The sequence below is a fragment of the Drosophila bipectinata genome, chromosome 2R, assembly GCF_030179905.1.
Source record: "Drosophila bipectinata strain 14024-0381.07 chromosome 2R, DbipHiC1v2, whole genome shotgun sequence".
Lineage (NCBI taxonomy): Eukaryota > Metazoa > Arthropoda > Insecta > Diptera > Drosophilidae > Drosophila > Drosophila bipectinata.
Window position 1 is genome coordinate 18,689,314 of NC_091737.1, and position 19,046 is coordinate 18,708,359.

The 19,046-nt window shown below is 47.2% G+C and overlaps 2 protein-coding genes across 8 annotated transcripts in view; both read left to right on the plus strand.

The window, feature by feature from the left end:
• Positions 1–3: 3 nt before the first annotated feature.
• bdg (sodium-dependent transporter bedraggled) lies at positions 4–6,322 on the plus strand. 2 transcript variants are annotated; one of them, XM_017241168.3, is made up of 8 exons: positions 4–225; positions 1,738–2,594; positions 2,653–3,851; positions 3,907–4,074; positions 4,144–4,423; positions 4,484–5,268; positions 5,335–5,570; positions 5,627–6,322. In XM_017241168.3, exons 2-8 carry the CDS (start codon positions 1,820–1,822, stop codon positions 6,153–6,155), a joined length of 3,972 nt encoding a protein of 1,323 aa, XP_017096657.2. In that variant the 5' UTR covers positions 4–225; positions 1,738–1,819; the 3' UTR covers positions 6,156–6,322. The 2 variants fall into 2 exon arrangements, with proteins under 2 accessions (XP_017096657.2, XP_017096658.2); XM_017241169.3 differs by having other exon boundaries at positions 3,910–4,074.
• A 650-nt stretch (positions 6,323–6,972) lies between these two features.
• Positions 6,973–19,046, plus strand: part of sli (slit guidance ligand) — a 36,099-nt gene continuing 24,025 nt past the window's right edge. For 5 of the 6 annotated variants that reach the window (XM_043211049.2, XM_070278273.1, XM_070278272.1 and 2 more), the window contains exon 1: positions 6,973–7,593. The gene's annotated coding sequence lies outside the window, so the exon portion shown is untranslated. The remainder of the gene's footprint in view (positions 7,594–19,046) is intronic. The other variant, XM_070278276.1, reaches the window with a different exon arrangement.

A 19,046-nucleotide genomic window follows, 5' to 3' on the forward strand; every position in this document is an offset into this window, starting at 1 on the left:
TGCCTTCTCAAAAACAATATACTGGCAACCTCGAACGCTGATCTTACAGCAAACGCCAGTCCCAGAAGTGAAAATAACTGAAAGAAATTGTTAAAACTTGCGAGAAACGAAAAATAATAGCCAACGTGCCAAACCCGGGAACGGGTGTGAGAATTCTCCAGCTTTGAGTTGTATCTGGGGCGCGGAAATCGGTGTCGAATCTACTGCATCGGAGTGGGGCACGGAGTGAGTATTTTCGTCGATATTCGTGTGGCAAGTGGATTGAGTCTATAAAAAGTAGTTCCCTTCGGTGGAAAACAAAGCGAGGCACGCATACATAAAGGCAGCAGCCAGAAGGTTCAGTGTGGGGAGGGGGGAAGCCTAGGCCGCGACGCGTATCGCAACCCCAAGAATGACTGATCAGCCAGCCATTAAGGTATTCCCCAGCCAACCGAAGAGCCTAATCAGCGATTTATTTTTTTTTTTTGCTGAAGAACAGTTATACACATTCGCAGTTTGTTTACTTCTGGCATGAATCAAAACATAAAACGTTGACAAAAAGGGAACGATCGTTGTGGCGCAATCGACCCAGGCATCAGGCTTCCCAGAAATATGAAACTCCATTGAAGGCGCAGTTGCAGTGCAGGGGATTTGTGCAGGGGTGGGGGTTACTATTACTCATTCGAGGCGTAACTATGTCGGTTGTTTAGTGAATGTCAATTTCATAGCAATTGCAACTTGCCTACTGCGGCAATCGAAGAGTCGAATGCGAAAAACGCGTTTTGTGCACCTGGGGTGTTGCCGTTTCAGCCGCTTTTCCGAAGGTCAGAGGAGGAGATGAGTGAGACGGTCGGACAGTAGGAGTTTCCACGACAGTACGGCAGTACGGGAGTAGTTGCACTTGAAAAGCCAACGACGACTCTAATTATTTTGTTTACTTTTGTGCGAAAAAACGAGAGCGGCAGCGAAATTTAACGGTACGTGGTGGAGCCACAGCTGAGCGGTCTCCACACTCAGATTGTGTGAAAATTGTGTGAATTCGCCATCAATAGCGCTGCGTCGCTAAATAATTTGACCTCTCGGGCCAACAATTATTGTACGGATGCTGCTGCTACTGCTGTCCATTCTATTAGTCTCAGTCGAGACCCAAGAAATGCAAGTTGTGTGAGTTTCGTGGGCTTTTATGGCACGACAAAATCAAGCGAAGGTCACGGCTAAACATATGCAAAATAAAATAAGCCAACCCGCGAGAGCAGCCCAAAACTAAAACTAAAAGAAACTCGTAGCTAACATTTTGTGATTCAGCCACAGATACCTGTCTCAAAAGCAGACCCCAACAACAACCACAACCATTTTGACGTAAATCGAGGTAACGTGCCAACGATCTGCTGCCCCTCCCCACCGTCTAGTATGTGCGACTGCCTTGCGTTTTGTTAATATAGTGTTTTAAAGATAAAAAAATAAACGGACGTACATTCACCTGATGCTGCCTGTATATTGTCTCTTTCCCCACTTTACTAAATTGAGCCGCTTCTGGGTTGTTTTTGCTGGGATTTGTTTGCGGACGCGGTTCACTCACGTGCAAACATTCATAAACGCCAGAGCACGCGCTTGTTTGCATTTGATTGCATTTTTGCATTTAACGAATGCTGATGTCCCCACTGACCTGCCCGAACCAGCCCAGTGGCTTTAAGTTCACGGCGATTATGGGGGAATTTGCAATATCAGTTTTATTATTATTCCATTTTGTACTTCTAGCACGATCCCATCTCATCCCCAACTCTGCCGGCGTTTGCTTTGCCAATTTTGAATCAACAGCTGCCGTTGGAAATGCCCCAAGATGTCCAGTAAGGAGCAGCTAGCAGCAGGCCGTGACTTCAAGAGGAACTCCAACGCCTACGCCAGTCTGCCGGCCACAGGCTCGTTGTCTGGAACCCCGGGAAAGCCCCGCAGCCGACAACAGCAGCTAGAATCCGAGCAGTATGGGCTCTCGCGCAGCTTGTCCAGCGAGTCGCTCCGGCAGGCCTGCACCTACTACGAGGACGACCTGAGTGACGAGGATCTCATCGAGATTCGACAGACGCCGCAGAGCTTCCATCATCCGCTGGCAAAGGCCCATCTGCACATGCAACCCATAAGCTTTAGGATGGGCGATGGGCAGGGAAATACGGATGAGACCAGTGCCTTTTGCGGCAGCCAGGAGATGCAGCCGGTGTCACTGAGCACGCCCATCAAGCAGGCCGCAGAAACAGATGAAGCTCTCTGTGTGCTCAGCGAACTGGACGCCATCCTAGATGGGCACGATGTCTCCCAACTGTTCGGAACTGGTTCGTCCTCCGGCAGCGACGACGACAAAGTGGAGGACTACCTCATGGATCTGGACAATTATCTGGAAGAAATGGATAATGCTCTGAGCCGCGAGGAGTCGCTTATAATCATGGACAGGAGCTGCAGCAAAACAGAGCCAAGAACCAGGACGCTGCCTATGAGCATGAAACATAAATCGAATAAGAAACGCGGGGCCAACTTAGAAGCCACATCGCAAGAGGATTTCCAAAAGGAGCCCCAAATAAAGAAATCCTATAGCTGTTCTTTAAGGGGCACGAGTCAACCAGGTGAGAATACGATGCTGGAGTCGGATTTCAGAAAAATAAAGCCTTTCTGTATTTGCAGCTTCTTCCAGTTCTATCTTGGAGCCAGTATCTGAGCCCATAAGGGACGTATGGCGGCGTCAGTCCATGCGACGCGCCATTGAGCACGAGGAAGAGGCCACCAAGACCACGAACAGCGAGGCAACGGAAGACGACCTGCCCACCTTACTGGTGGAGCTTCCACTGCGGCGGGAAGAAGCCGAAATGCGACGCTGCTACTCCCAGAGCGATTGTCAGGGTACGCCAGCCCAAGCCTCCAATGGTTCTCAGATGTTGACGGACGCCCACATCTTTGACAACCTGCTGCAGGTGACGACAGCCCGAGCCTCCAGCGAGGAAGCACGTCCCCGCCAGTACGGCCGGCGCTTGGAGGGCCCACCCACGCCGGTCCGATCCCTGGTTATAGCCCAGAATCGACCACAGAGTGCTCCGAACCGAGTGCCGGCCAGAGAGCGGCCGCCGCCACTGCAGGAAACACCAACGCACGCCTGTTCGGAAATAAGTTCTGCGAGGTCTTCGCGAATGCACAGCCCCGTGTCTCTTCCCTCGGACAGCAGCAGCAGTGGGAGCAGCTCTGCAGACCAAGACCAGGAACAGGATGACCCGGTACAGACCACGACCATATGCAGCGCCACCAGCACCACGCCTCTGGAGCCAATGCAGCACCCCCTCCAACTGCACGTCCGCGAAAAGTTCGGCTTCAACAGCCAGTGGCCACATGCCGGAAGTCGGACCATGGCGCTGATTGGTTGCACCTTGGGAGTCTTCAATCTCTGCCGCTTTGCCGTGCTGACCATCAACTTTGGTGGCAACTTCTTGCTTCAGTTCCTATTACTATCCGTGATCTTCGGCATCCCAATCCTCTGGCTCCAAATGTGCTTGGGTGCCAAGATTCGAGCAGGTCCTGTTTCCATGTGGAAAATAAGTCCAATATGCGCCGGCGTTGGCATCGCCCTGGTAATGGTCCAGTGCTTCTTGGCCTTGTACTCGACCGTGTCGTTGGCTTGGATCTTGGTCTACTTGCGGGACGTTTTTCCAACAGCTTCGCGTTCGAACTATCGCTGGCAGGAGCTGGCCTTTCCCTATCGCTACGATGCATCGAATTTTACCGGGAATCTCACCCAGACCGTCGCCGAGTACTTCAATGTGGTGGTGCTGCAACGGCTCCATTTGACCAAGCATCCGGATGCAGGTGGCATGCGTTTCCATGTCAACGATCGGGTAAGGTCCCAGCACCCCCTGTCTTTTCCCCATCTAACTGGTAAACTTCCTTCAGCAGCTAGCTTTCTACTTGGCCCTGATCTGGACAGCAGTTTTTCTCATACTCTGCAAGGGATTGAAGTCCTTCGGCAAGCTGTCCTACCTTATCTACAGCCTGCCTCTGATAACCCTTGCCGTGGTGACTGCAAAGTTTGCTTACGTCGTGGATCCCAGAAGCTTACAGGTAAGCCTCACCTTAGCCTCATAGCCTTATATTTTGAGGATCGGAATAACAAAATGATATCCTTTTCAGAATGTCTTCGCTGCCAGTAACTTTGATGACTTTATAGTGAACTCCAACAGCTGGGCAGCGGCCACCCAGGAGACCTTCCTCACTTGGGGATTGCTGGGAGCTTCGGTCATTGCCATAACCAGCAGAAGTCATGCCAATGCCGGCAAAGGAGCCTTGAGAAGAGATGCCATCATCCTAGTTCTCATAACCTTTCTGGGTCTGGGACTAATGGCTATTCTGGCTTTATGCTGTGTCCAGATTTTATGGCAGCATGGATACGTTTATGTGCCTGGATCCTTCGGTAAGCATGAGCTTGTTACTATTGCTTTCGAAACCTAACATATATTGTGTCTCCTTGCAGAAAACGCAGATTGCTATACGTCCATCTATTCCCTGCAGGCGCACACTAATCCTAACCTGCTCTCCTATCCGCCTGCTTTGATGCCGCACTACTCATCCTTCATTGGCGAGACTTACCGTAGGAACCTTACTGTGATCCACGTAGAGAGTGGCTTCCAGGCCCTGCGCTTTATATCGGAGATCTTTCCCGCCGTGCTCTCCCTGGCAAGCGATAGTGTCTCGTGGGTTTGGGCAGCCGTTTCCTTTGGTTGCTTTGCCGGATTCGGCCTCGCGCAACTCTGTGTGATGTGGAAACCCATTTCGAGTGCTTTGGGCAACTCTACCAGTTCCGTGCTCCTGAGCTGCGTGACTGGACTTCTACTCAGTATTCCCTTTGCCACGGAAATGGGGATTTCCATTTTGTACTACGTGGACTTTCTGCTGGGCGGCTCGTGGTTTATTCCTATTATCTGGACAGCTCAGATATTTGGAGTGTTCCTGATACGAGGACGTCCATACAACGGCGATGACCTGGTCAACGACCTGAGACTGTGCGGCTCTATGTCAGCCTTTCTGGCTCTGTCCTGGAACGTTCTACTGCCCATTGGCCTGATTACGCTTTCTGTAATTGATTACAAAGCCTCGCTCTCCAACCAGTTCTACTATTGGCGTGGAAAATCCTACTTCTCCTACTGGTCAAGGAAAATGGGAAGCCTCATCCAGATTGGAGTGCTGCTTGTTATCCCTGTGACGGCCATTATTCAAATCTACCGATACCTGAGCAAGGGTCCCCCGGATATACTAGAGGTAATATATTTTGGAATCTGACATCCATATATTTGGAGTACTTACCCTTCCTTCCGATATTCACAGCGTATTCAGCTCCTATATCGGCCTCCAGAAGAGGGCGAAGAGACTCGTCGCCCGTCAGCGCGTCAAAGCGATATTCAGGGACGGCGGAATGCTATGGGCCAGACAGCCGATGGGGCGCCGCTCGATGCTCAACACGATGCTCCTCCCAAGTATACACCACCTCCGTCCTACACCACAGCCACTGGGGCGAGACTGGCCAAACTTCTACGGCAGAGCATTCGGCGTAGCGTACGCAGGTAAGAATCTTTTGGAGTATTCCTTGGAATGGCTACTTACTTTCTAATCTTATCAGGGTGCTTGGCGACTCCAGTCGTACTCGTCCTGTCCTGTCCATCGATGCGGAATCTGCGTCACCCGTGTCACCGCCGGACTACCTGACCATACTAACGAATCCAGCGGGCAGCAGCTCGAATGCGGATCCTTCAACAGCGTCTAGTAGTAGTCCCGTGTCTATAGAAATCGGATTGCGGCCGGCTAGTTACGCACAACGCTCGCAATCGCTTGGCAGAAAGCTCCATCGCTCGGAGACATTAAACGAAGAGCGCCGTCCCTACACGGCAGAAGATGTGGTGACCATTTTGCGTTCTTCAGTGCGACATCGTCAGGCGTCTAGAGCCGCGGGGGAAACCGCCAGCACCTTGCCACGTCCTCCCACAGCAGCCTCCATGTCCATTCATATGGAGGATGTTTCATTCCGCTCCATTGAAAATCTCGTACTGAATGCCGAACCACTGGATAGGACGCCAGGAGTGGAACTGGATGTGGAAGAAGAGGCTGGGCAGGCGGACGAGTGTGCGCAAAATAATACATCTGTGATTTAACTGACTAATATCGTAGCGTAACTCTCTTGCGAATTGCATATCCACTTGCTTTTTTAGACTTGATTAGCCCTAGGTATATACAGAATATTAGCAATACTTTTTATTTACGCGAATAATAACAAGAGTAATTAGTTGGTATCGTCCGAAGACATACTTTTTTATCCAAATATTTGTTATTTTTCGGGGGTCTTGATTTTGTTGGTTCATGATCTGGATTATTTGAGCTATAGGTATACGTGCTTTGCCATTAAAAGGTACCAATTAGTAGATTATTAAACGTGACCAGTGAAAGAGGAAGGTTCATGGATGCATTGCATCTGCTCTTGGCCGAAGGAAAAATATTAATCCCCCTAATTTGAAAACTACCACGTTGCCAAGATATTTCGAGAAGGGTAACGGATGTACATGTAACCTTATGAATAGGGATGGTTATGATTTGCATTCAAGTATACAAAAAAAAATGGTAAAAAAGAATCAGGTTTTTGAAATGGACTATTTGCCGCGTAACTTCAAAAAATATCGATAATCAGTAGCTGCTATCGGTGTTTTTTTTGGCTCCACCTATATTTCACGTATCTCACAAAAATACTAACCATCCTTCGCGAATAGGACAAAAATTTCCCTGGGGATTCAAAATAATTATAAAATAATTCATTTTTCGTTCGTTTCTTATTAATTTTTTACTTCGGAGGGCAAATTTCAGTTTCTATGTCGATAATCAACCAACCTGTATTGGTCAGGCCTGTTATGCAATGCTGGGCACACTAATACTGCAGCCGAGTGGGCCCGAATCTCATGAATTCAAAATTCGTGTATCTGTCGGATTCGTATTTGTATCTTGCAGTAGAGCAGACGCAAACTCGCTTAACGGCGAACCAAAGTTTTTTTTGGATAGAGCGGACGCCGCGGAGTTTTCGATTTCCGGATTTCGGAGAGGAATCGTCGTCGGTGAATAAAATTAAAAGAAACAACGAAAAAACCAAAATACGAGAAAGTGAAGAAAATCCAAAAGGACATATTTGAATAAGGAACTTTGAATGAGTATCTTTCGTCAGAAAGTTGCAATGTTTTCAAAGCCACGCATCTGAGGCACTTAATGCCGCGATACCGAAGTTGAAGCCGAAGTTTGTGCCGCCGCCATCGCCATCGCCATCGCCGTTGCGCCCCCAGGTCGAAAAGTGCTCAAACAAGATTTCCACTTGAAATTCCTGAATTTCGTTGTGTCTGCGCAAATCGAAACGAATTGAAATATAAAAGCGCAATACGAATCAAATTTAAGTTGCGGCTCCAAGTTGTACGCATTTTGCTGCAAGTGTATAGTGTTAGTGTGTGTGTGTGTCCAGTGTGGTGTTCTTTGTTTGCTATCCTGCCTGCCTGCCAGCCTGCCCGAGTTAGAGGCCTCGATTTGGATTAGCTGTGTGTTTGCTGGATGAGGACGGTAAGTGTCCTTCGTCCACGACTTGTGTATATGTAGCTATTTGCTTGGGGCTTTCTGCTGGCCCCCCCCTCACAAGCATCTACTCACAACTTATTTTGCCACAATTTGCTGTAGTGTTTTGTATTAGCATTTTTATATCCCGCCTCGCAAAGTTGACAAACAAAACGCACACGCTCACAAAGGATTTCATTACGTACTGGGTGGGACGCCAACGTAACGCCAACCCCCCGCTCTCTAGCCATCTCTCTCTCTCTCTCTCGAATAATTTGGTTTTCGCCTTTTCGTCCTTTCTCCTGTTTTCGCCCATATAGGGTATACAAGGGTATATGGACATAAGCTCTAAAGATACCAATTGGGTTTGAAAAGCATTAGGTATATAGGGTATAAACTCTTTGAATGTCCTGTGGTCCTTTTGATTTCTGGTCCTATTTGTTTTGTTTGTGTATCTTTTCGTTCGGCTTTCGTACGAATTGCGTAGTTTTTAGCCTATATCCTTCCTCCGAGCTTTCGTCCTGCCCTGACGTACACACAAGTTCGCCATAAATATTTCCCAATATCGAATAAAGGGGCGATGAGACAGCCTTTTCCTGTGCCGACCCACCGCCTCCTATCTCCCCCTGTGCTGTCGCTGCTCTAATCTCGGGGGACACTAATGTTTTACGACAATTCCTATGCCGCCCAGTACAGACCTAATGCACACATCAATGGCAAATTAGATATACTCTACAGCAACGCACTAATAACAATCATTGCGAGTGTGTGGGCTCCCATCCAAGACGATTGTTTTCCTGATTTGGCTGTTACTTCCAATACATTTGAGGGACATTTGAGAGATCCCGCCAAGACGCGGGGACAACTCCACTTATGCCTGCCTGCCGTATGTCTTGTTCATTGTCGAACAAATGGAAATCGTTTTGTTTTTCTTTTTTCAAGTGACAAATTTTCATTGCTTTCCGCCGCCACTAATCGCTTACTTTGTAGGAACTCTTGGAAGACCTCCATTGGGGAGACCCATCACGAGTGAAATACAAGACAAGTGTCCATAAACAAGGGGAGTGGGTAAAGGCCAACGACTTTCCGATATCCGCTACTATCCATTGTATCTTGAACTAGGATAATTGTTATGTTTTGTACTGGGTAATCTATCAGTACTATTCCCTTTAATCTTCATCGGGAAACCACTTTCTTATTGCCCCAACCAGAGCTTCCCGTCCCATTGATTAGTCGTCCCAACTCCGAATCCGAATCTCCCTCAATCCCCCCCAAGTGCAATCGATTTAGATTGTGTGTTGAGACTAAACACACACCGTGCTCCAAAAACACAGAGCCCAGATCAGTATAATATATATGTCGGTGTCACCGTTAATTGGTAGAAATCCACCCGATTCCATCTGCCATCTAAATTACACTCCCAATACCCATACCCAAACCCTTCTGAACAAACCGATTTCCAATTCCGATTCCAATGGCCAGAGCGATGCTCTGGTAATTAGTTGTGAATTGGATTTGGGATCACATAAAAGTGTTGATTATACACATCGATGGCCACGCCCTCGTCCCCCCATCGAGTGGCCAGTGTTTTGTTTTTGTTTTGGACTTTCGGGGGCATTGGGGTAAGCCGTGCGTAGTGAAAGCCTCGGAGGGAATAAACTGTCGGCAGTGCGCCCCAAATTGGATTGGAATCGGAATCGTTCAGAGGTGCTACTGGACAACTGATGAAATGTCTTGCATTTAAGATATACTCTTTGAGATTCAATAATTAATCAATTACAGGCATTATAGAGTATTTCATGTATTGGGAACTGGAAGAAACCATCCAAAGTCGGGTCATAAAGTGGCTCTGTCCAAAACGCAAAAAGAGAAGGCCTGCTGACTGACGGCCCTCGCTTTCCGCTGGTTTCGGCCAAGTGAAATGACCTGCCATTTTGTTAAGAGCCAAAAGTAAAAAAAAAAAGATACCCAAGACTGGGCAAAAAGCCCCAGTCACAACTAATAAGATTGAGTCAAAACGAGGAACACGGGGAGAAGATCGCCTACCAACAGCCGATCAGCGAGGTAAGGTTAATGTCTTATCGACATGCTGCAATCTATGTATTTAATTGACTCGACTGCAATTATAGTGTACACTCTATATACAAGTATGTATACATACAGTCAGGGTATGTACTGTGTATCTTCTTTCTGCAGACAAAACGTCGTAAAATGGGAAAGAAATACTTGCTTATAATGATTTCGCATAAATCGTGACTACTCGCCAAAATGAAAGGCGAGAATTTATACTAAGAGGGTACGTGGTGTAGGCTGTGTTGTTGCTTTCGTTGGTGCTACAACAAGTTACTACAACAATGTAGTCACCGCTCCATTCGTATTTAGCTGGAGCTGGAGCTGGAGTGTCGGTCGGTGTCAGAGGCTAGACCCCTAGCCCCCGACTTCGTTCCTGCCTTTGGTTCGCTATTCCGCGCTCGAGAGTCTCCAAAGCTAAAGCTGGATTTGTGCACAGGCTCTACCTCTGGCTCTAGCTCTGGCTCTGGCTCTGATGGCTTTGGTCAGCCAACGACAGGCGAGTTAAATTCCAAGTCGTGTAGCCATTCCGAAAGTCGACATTTTATTACTTTCAAAATTTTGGAAAATATTTCATTTAGCACCTCGAAGAGATCTTTATTAACAGTGGAGGTTGTGTATCCTCTTATGATTTTAGATATTTTAAAATTTCCAAGTTTATGGGTCAGTAATCCAACTCCTTGAAAGGGTATAACGAAAAGAAAAGGTTGAAAACCTGTAATGGGGGACAATTCCCGGCAACTCCTAGTGATGCGCTCGTGATACTGTCCTCCTCGTTGGGGATTTCGGTTCTAGCCTATATTGTTGTGGAGCATGGCTCACATCCTCCAGTCAACACTGTTGGTAGAAATCGTCTAGGGGCAAGTCCCTGAGAGTAGATGGTCAATGTATCCGGCCATTGCCAAATCGTTAACACTTGACATCGCATCCTCTCGATACTGGGCACCTTTATTCCCAGAATCTTGGTCAGCCTACCAGCATAGCGAATGTGAAATGAAATAAGAATAAGACCTTAAATGATATTTGATTGTGGTCGATTAGTAAAAATTTTATAATGGCAATCTCTTCCCCATTCTCCTGTTCTCGGTTTCTTCCGGCTTGGAGGCTTGAGTATGTTTTGGAAACCCAAAATCCCCCTCGCCGGATTTCATGCTCATCATTAGGCCTGACAAAAGTTCTTCCCAATCATTTATGCAACGAGAAGAAGTCTTCCCATAATTAACGCCGAGCATAATGGTGGGATGGATGGGGTGCGGGGACTCGGACCTGGAATTTCTATGCTCCGCTGCACACAAATGATGGGAGACGACGGCCAGCCAGTGGACAGTCAGTCACTCAGACATGGCAATTGGATTGCTCGGAGTGTATCCCTATTGTTATAGTTTGTTATTTGTTGTTCCTCCTCCCATGTGTAGGTGACTGGACTGTCTTCTGTCGACGGGCCCTCGGGACGGATTTATTAAAAGCGAGCCCATGCACCGGGGAGCGGGCTGGAGCTGGGGGTGCAGTGGTGGTCAGATGGAGAGCCGACTTCTATTTGATATATTGCAGGCATCCGGTGGAGACAACACTGACGCTGACGTGATGCTGCAATAAAATCTGCGCCGACTCCTCATTATACATAAATACCCTGCCCATAAAAGCGGTATCCCAAAAATCCAAATGGCTTCATCCTATCGATAGGGAAAGGGTCTTTATGGAGCTATTTTAAAGGCTAATATTTCCTGGTTTCCTCAAAAAAAAGATCCACATCTAATATCTAGTACATAGTATGAATCTGAACTGCAGAAGGTAATGGCTTATAAACCAAAGAGTGTCTGGATTTCGCTGTGAAAAGCTTTCCGTAGACTTTTCTCTCCGGGCTTACCCCCCGTCGACTGTCATTGTGGTTGTCACATTGTCGCCGTAGTTGCCTCCTGCTCATCATTTGAAACCTACACACAATCTCACAAACAAACCAATAAAAGAAACAGTCTGTTGTTGTGGCTCCGACCCTTTTCTCCGACCCGGTCTGGGGGGACTGCGACTGCGACTGGTTCTGTTTCTCTGTTTTCATGTTCTGGCCAAATATTTAAGTTGGAACACACAGCACCTAATCCCACGTGAGGAAAGTGAGGAAAGTCCAAGCCAAATCTTCCCATGGCTCATTTTCCAAAATGTGTCGCATCGTTTAATTATATATTTTAAATTTTATGGGCTAGTTTGCATTTACATGCAAAGGTTCAGTTCAGGTCGCGTTCGAAGGGCCATAATATGTATATTTATATACGTTTTATGTGGATGATTTGATTTCGGTTTGTCGGTGGAAGCAGCGGCTTTATATACACACAATGGCCCGATAATGGAAAACCGTGGGACAGTGACACCTGGTGGTCGGTTCCGGACTTTCGGGCCTCCCAGTCTTGGGCCGCTGATCTGCATATTCGTTCCCTTTATTTATGACCCCAAATTTTCAATTTTGTCCGACTTATCTTGGTCTTGGCGGACCATTAGTTAGGATTACTGGACAATTATGTCGCATTTGGTGTCGCTAATAGTTGTTTATTTACAAAATTGCGGAGCTTAAGCTTTTCTTTGAAGGAATCAGAAGTTTAAGTCGATTCGTTGGAAGGCTTTCTTTCTTTTGTAGAAAGTTCTGAGAATGATTGGGGAAGTTTTTCAAACAAATTGAAAGCACTGGGTAGCCTCGATAATGGACTTTAATTGATTCTTATAGGGGTGGGTCAAATCAAACTGGGTTTTTCCCTCCTTTGTGGCATATTTTGCGGCGTCTCTGGCTTCGATTTCATTGAATCGGAAACAAATTATTTCAATTGTAGACTTCAAAATGAGTTCCTCAAGGCATAATTGAATTTATTTAAATATGAATCATTTATGGGTGGTTTTTTTTGGTACTTCCCAGTAAGTAATCTCGTGGGACAGCCGATGGTACTTTTGATTAAAATCGATTTTGACATATGGATCCTTTGAAACGCTGATTTCAATTAACTGGAAGTGTAATCCCTTGGGGGCAGCCTTATCTGCTCTTATCTCTTTTCGGTTATTTAGTTTCACAAGCTCGGTCGATCATTTTCCCAGTCTCTCAGGTGTGGATAACTGAAATAACCTTTTCCCGAAAAACAAATACCGGAAACGTGGCCCCATAAATCGGTTTCTGGTCCCCCTCTTCTCACGGTAGGGTGGAGCCCACTGATGGGGTATTGATCCACGAAGAACCCCTCTGATCTAAGCAGTATAAAGTATTATAGTTCTTGGTGGTAATTAATTGGAAGATATTACAATGGCTGGGCCCAACTTTTGAGTAAAGTACGCCTTATAAGAGCCCCCATATCATGTTTTCGTTCGTTGCACGCTTTAGTGGAGCCAATCCAAGCGATGGAAAGCTTATCTGCAACTCCGTGTTTGATGTCCGATAAGGCTGCTTTCCCAAAAAGACCCTTTCCCTTCCCTGCCCTCCTGGGACCCGTCCAATCGAATCTAGCCCAGCTCGGCTTCGGTTCCTAATGTGATTCGATTCTACGGCGCAATCAAGGTATGAAAAGCAAATAACTTCGACCCACGGCCGTGGGTAAATAAAACCCAGTAGAGTAAGTGAAATGGGTTTCCGCTCCGGCTTGCTATAATAGTTTCGGGATCGGGAATCGCATTGTCTGGGGCTGGGCGTGGTCGGGTTAAGGGCACCCGAATTTCCTCCACTTTCCACAGCTCGGGCTGATCACGTTTGAGAGTTTTCAGCGAGTGCCCGTCATGAATTGCAGTTCAAATTAAATTAAAGCCAGTTAAATAGGTTAAATAGGAATGACGGGGAACTGCAACCACCACTCTGGAGGCAGAAGAGGCGGAAAACGCGCCCGGTGAAAGCCACCCCGTCCTCGGGCCGGGTCCATGGATGAAACAATCTGTTTGCTGCCTGTCGCCGTGCAAACAGCATCGATGTGTGTGGATTCTGGAAAAACACAGGGGGGGAGACTGAAAAACTCATAAAAATTTCCAACGATTTGTTTTCACGTCGAAGGATGAATGAATATCCTGGGACTGGGCTGAGCTGGCCGAGTGGTGTGTGGTGGGCATGGTGGGGGAACTCTCTATCCGATCCATTATTAATTATTTTATTTTATTACTACTTTGAGTCACTCTCCTCTATAAATATTTACCTTATTCAGGACCTTATTAATATAAAGAACAAGAAGACATGATATAAACTCCAATATCACCATTTCAATATTCATTTCCCCGTCAGGTAGTCATTTATGGCCTTTTTGTGGGTTTTTTTCCTCCCCCAGTGTCAGGGAAAGGTTTCGCAATTGCAACACCTTAACCGCCGGCGTGGTTAATGCCCCCGCCCAGGAGCACCATCCCATCCCATCCCATCACATCCAATCTATGTGCGTTCCTTGGGCATTTTTAATGCTTTTAATTTTTGCTGCGCCGACGGAGAGCCCTGAATGAGCACTAAAAGTAAGCCCAAAAAAAAAAGCGTATTCCAGGGCTATGAGGGTAAGATGTTGACGCCACGGTTAGGGGTTGAATGTGTCCTGTATCCTGTGTGTGAGGAAGTGCATCCTTTGATTGTGTGTGGCAGCATGCGAGTGGGTGACGAAGGCTGAAGGCTGGCAGCCGAAAAATGTGCAAAAATGGGCGTTGCTCGGCGCGATATATCTAATGGCATTGTTTCCGAGAGTTGTCGCCCCCGTCCGCGACACTTCTTGTTTAATGCATATCCGCAAATGTTGAAATGATGTAGTTGCCACCACCCCACTCCCCAGCAGCCACCCCACCGCCCTGCCACCCCGCGGAGCCGCGGCATATGCTAGACGGCTGAAAATGCAGCTGTTAATGGCTCAAAAATTAAAACATCCAGGCGGAGTCCTTGCCATTGTTGTCATTGATTTGATTTGATTTGATTTGAAATGAGTGTCGTCTAATCCCCATCCCGAGTGATGCGCCAGGAGAAGGGAGCATCGGGTTCCTGTTCCATCAGAACCTGTCTGATTAAAAAAAAAATTGTTAAATAAAATAAATATGATGGGAAAATCAATAACCCATCTTAGATCTTGGAAATTAATTTCCGTTGCTGGGAGATTCGGAGCTCTGATAGTCCTGATGTTCCTGTTTACATCACACAAATACATCCTATTCATTTGGGATGCCCTGCCCGGAGTCAGTTCCTCAGGAGGGGGGTTGCCCGCCGATACAATTCCCTGGGAGAACATTTCCGAGAAACACAATGCCCACTCCACAGCGGAGTCCAACGATCCCCAGTAAACTGTAACCAACATTGGGGCAAGACAAAGGCGAGCTACTTACAAGCCGCATGCCTCCGCAACCGGCCTCGTGGTATGTTCTCCTCCTTCCCCCTCTGGTACATCTCGGTCCTATCTTATCGCTCACCGGGCGACAAGACGGTGACTGGGACTGGAGCTGGGCTGGAAAGAACACCTGCCGGTGGCTGTTCCTCATTACTTTCCCTTTCGCTTTCCCCCCCCGGAAAAGTCAGTGGAAAGCGGCGTTATTAGAAGACCCCCAGCTCCCCAAAACACTGGCCACTAATAAAGTCTTCGGAATACATTCCCCGTTGAAATTCAAGCAAGATTCTCTGCAGAATCGAAATGCAAATCACTTGAAACTTGAAATGGGGCGGAGTAAAAGCAGAATATGTTAGGTTTTTGGAAGAACATCAAAGGCCGAGGCTGGCTAATGAAGAAAATGCATTACATGACCCCTGGCCTCTCCGAATTAGCCTTGCTCTTTAGCGGCTCCATCTGGACTCGTGTTCCAGTTCCCCAGAGGGGCCAGAGACTGGGGAAATGGCTTTCAGAGGCAGAGGCAGCATCGATTTTTTAATCGGGCCCCCCCCCCCAAACGCTCTGGTCTGGCGATAGCAATATGGGTATTTGATGACGAAACAAAAATAATTAAAATGGCTTAAAATGTCATGATTTACACTTGTAGGCTGGCCCGCTCTTGTTTATATTTTGGGCTGGAAGCTCATAAAATCTGGTGGCAGTGGCCAGGGGGAAGTGGTGCCACGACATGTGTTTTTGGGGACCAGAGCTCCCTCCCTACTTGCAATTGCTTCTTAGCCATGGTTTGGTTTAAAAACAGTGGTAAGAACATACTGCTAGAAGGCCTTAAACTAGTTAAAGCTTTTTGTTTAAAACATTACCTCCACTAATGGCAACAAAAACTAAAAGCTTCAAGGAGTCGGGCGGGGCGTTGTAGGCGCACATTCGGTTTTATGCTATCCGGTGCACAAAATATAATTCAATCAACGCCAAGTGCCACGCCCCACGCCCCTCCACCTTGCCTGGCAGTTTGGCTGGCGAGGGAATTCATTTTCTATTTTTTTAAGTTATTTTTGACTCTTGCATGCCGCACGTCAGCGTCAGCGGGGCAGAAGGGGCAAGGCTGTGGCAACAGCGCAAGAGAAATGTTCCTCAAGATAGTATATATCGTCGTGTATATGAAAAATATGGCATATGAGCTGCTGGTGCCCGACCCCCATAGTCCCAGCACCTAGCACCCAGCGCCCAAGACCAGATGATGGTCGTTCTGACTCTACCCCACAACCCAGCCGGACGGAGGTGGCAAGTTGGCGGTAGTGGTGGCGGTGCCGGGTTGTAGGTCTGTCAGCTCACGGCGCGCGCAGAAGCATAAATCAACTTATTTCATTGGAATTTATGTTTTGTTGTTGTTGCTCCCTCCAAATGTGCGGTAGTTGTTGTTGCACTGGCGTCGCCTTGCAGCGGCAGTGGCAGTGGCAGGGGCAAGGCCCTGCTGCTCCATTCTGATTGCTGACGCCATCACCATCATCCTCCTCCTCGAGTGTCCCGACAGTCGAGGAAATACTCTAACTCCCTATTTGTTGGATGGGAGGATAATGATGGGTCTGGAAAGAGCATTCCCCGTTCGGTGATGGACCAGCCTTGTTCGTCACGAGTATTTTATGCTTGTTGGCTGGTGGTATGTGCAATTGCTTCATTTGCGGCAGTGTCTTCGCCCCTGGAAGACACTGGAGTGGAGGGAAAGTCACATGAGGAGGCAGGCTGGGGCAGATCCAAAAGTAGCAAGCAGGCAGGAGTCGCAGGCCGCGCGTTAAAATGTACACTTTCCATTTAAATCATTCCGGGAAGTTGATTTCAGACTTGCAACTGCCGGAGCCTTCAGCAGCAACTCAATCAGCAGGGCGAGTTAAATAATCAGAACTATCTAACATCTACAATGTCATCCTAGAAGGGAGAATATCAGCCCAAACTATAACATCCTCATGTGGAAACTCTTTTATGAGAATTATAATCGAAAATAACACTAATTTGGCTGTTTCCCGACGAGATAAGAGAGATAAGACCGAGGCATTCGGTGTCGACGACCTACATTGATTCGGAAAGTAACCCATTTATTGACATTTGATGGATTGAAAGTACCCAGTCGAGAGATACTCGATACAGCTCCGACCCGAGATAGGGTCTACGACCGCCTCTTCGACTCTATTTTGAATCGTATTCCTTTGATTATTTTCATTTCGATCGAAAGTTTTGCTAATTTTTCGCACATCTGAAATAAGCCAGGAAAGTGCATAGTATGGGGATTCTGGCAGGTCCGAGGAGAACCATTTCTTGGACTGTTTAATGGCGTTTTTCAGCTTGTTTTTGTCTGGCTGGCTCTCCGACAGCCTTTTGCATTTAATTACTTTGTTTATGGCCCGGCAGAAGCAACAATAAAACTTCAATTTATGTGTGCTTCCAACCCCCGCCCAGCCATCCCCCCCAGCCTTTTGGTCCTTTTTTTTGATCTGACCGGACTACGAAATGTTGTTGAATTCCAATGCAGAAATTGACAGGCCGCCCGTCCACCCACCGCCACCCACTGCCGCCTTTTGTTGTGTAAACAACGCGAACTTTACATTTTTTGTGCCGACGCTGCACTGCGAAGACCAACTTGGTGGAACTTGGTGAGGGACCATACGCCCTAAAGCCAACCCAGTCACCCATTCACCCAACCACCCAACCACCCAGTTAGAAGGCAAAAGTTTTTCCTTACACAAATAACTCGACTTGTGCGACTCAGAGAACTCGCAACTCGCTTTGAATGCTTTGCAATTTCCGCTCTTCTAAATTTGTTGAAAATATTTTTCCACCTCTCTGCCACCCACAACCAGCCCACCTTTAGAGTTGGGGAAGGAGGGGAGACTCTGCCGGGGAGCAACAACAATCGGCCGGGAACCCATGACTGACTGCCCAACCTTGCGTAATATTTTAATAAATTTTGTCGCCAGGCTCTCGGGTCACCGCCAGGGCCAGGAGCGAGGAGCACGGAGCTTGGGCCGTCGGAGGACAATATGAACTCTGATTGCTGAACTAACCTTTGTACGATTTCCGTCCGACGTGTTATTGTTGTTCGGCGCCTGCGTCCTAATTAAAAGCGCAGAAAAACAGACTTCGGATGTTTACTTATTTAAGGACATATTCAAGAAGGACTCTCCAAAAAAAGAACAAGGAATAGACTCTATAGACAGTAGTACTCCTCGAACTAAGTCGCATTAGGTCGTATTATTAATGAATTTAAAATTTCTCTCGTGCCAGGATCCTGGCAAGGACTTGGCGTGTAACGTGGTGTGTGCTCTCTGGGAATTTCCATGTCAAAGCAGATTTTCTAACTGATTTCATGTCCAGCGATTTGAAGCGCTCAACAATTTCTAGGTGGCTTCCCTCTCGCACCAGTGCCATGTCCTTATGACGACATGGCTCCAGCTACGGCTGATGGCTGATGGCGTTGGCGGCGGCGCCCACTGATGTGGTAATAAACACCCCTTGTGCACTCTAATGGACCGTAATTAACTCGTACGCCGACTGCGACTGCGACTGAGACAGCGACCGAGGCAGCAACGTCGTCGTTGTACAAGCGATGAATAATAATTTTTTGCCAAAGCTATAGCTATAGTCATATAGCCATAGCCAGGCCCAGAGCCCGTAGTCCAGGCAGTGGACAACACCCAGGACCCACTCCAATACGGTGACAGTGGCCACGATTGCCTCTTTAATGGGCAATTATTTAGGGGCCCGATAGCCGATCACTCGCATAACATTTACATACTATATGTATCTTGTATCTGGCACTAACTGAACGGAAAAATTACCAAACACTAGCTCTGGCATCTGGCCAGATGGTGGAGATACTTGTTGTATCTCGTTTTTGGGTAATCGCCATGCCAGATACTTTATTATGTGGCGGTTTATGGCCTTTCGGATTATCTATAATCCAAGGGGGATTGGTTTAATAACCAATATAGTTCAAAGAGATATAATAATGAGAATTATATGATGGAATAGATATGGGAATACTAGAACAGAATAGATACAATAGAGCTATTGAGTATAGCCTAGTGCTTGGTA

Bases quoted from the DNA above. Each gene is read 5' to 3' on its own strand.
- bdg (XM_017241168.3), top strand. From the start codon at position 1,820: ATGTCCAGTAAGGAGCAGCTAGCAGCAGGCCGTGACTTCAAGAGGAAC. The intron at 4,424-4,483 runs GTAAGCATGAGC...GTCTCCTTGCAG, and splicing joins TTATGTGCCTGGATCCTTCG to AAAACGCAGATTGCTATACG. The intron at 5,571-5,626 runs GTAAGAATCTTT...TAATCTTATCAG, and splicing joins ATTCGGCGTAGCGTACGCAG to GGTGCTTGGCGACTCCAGTC.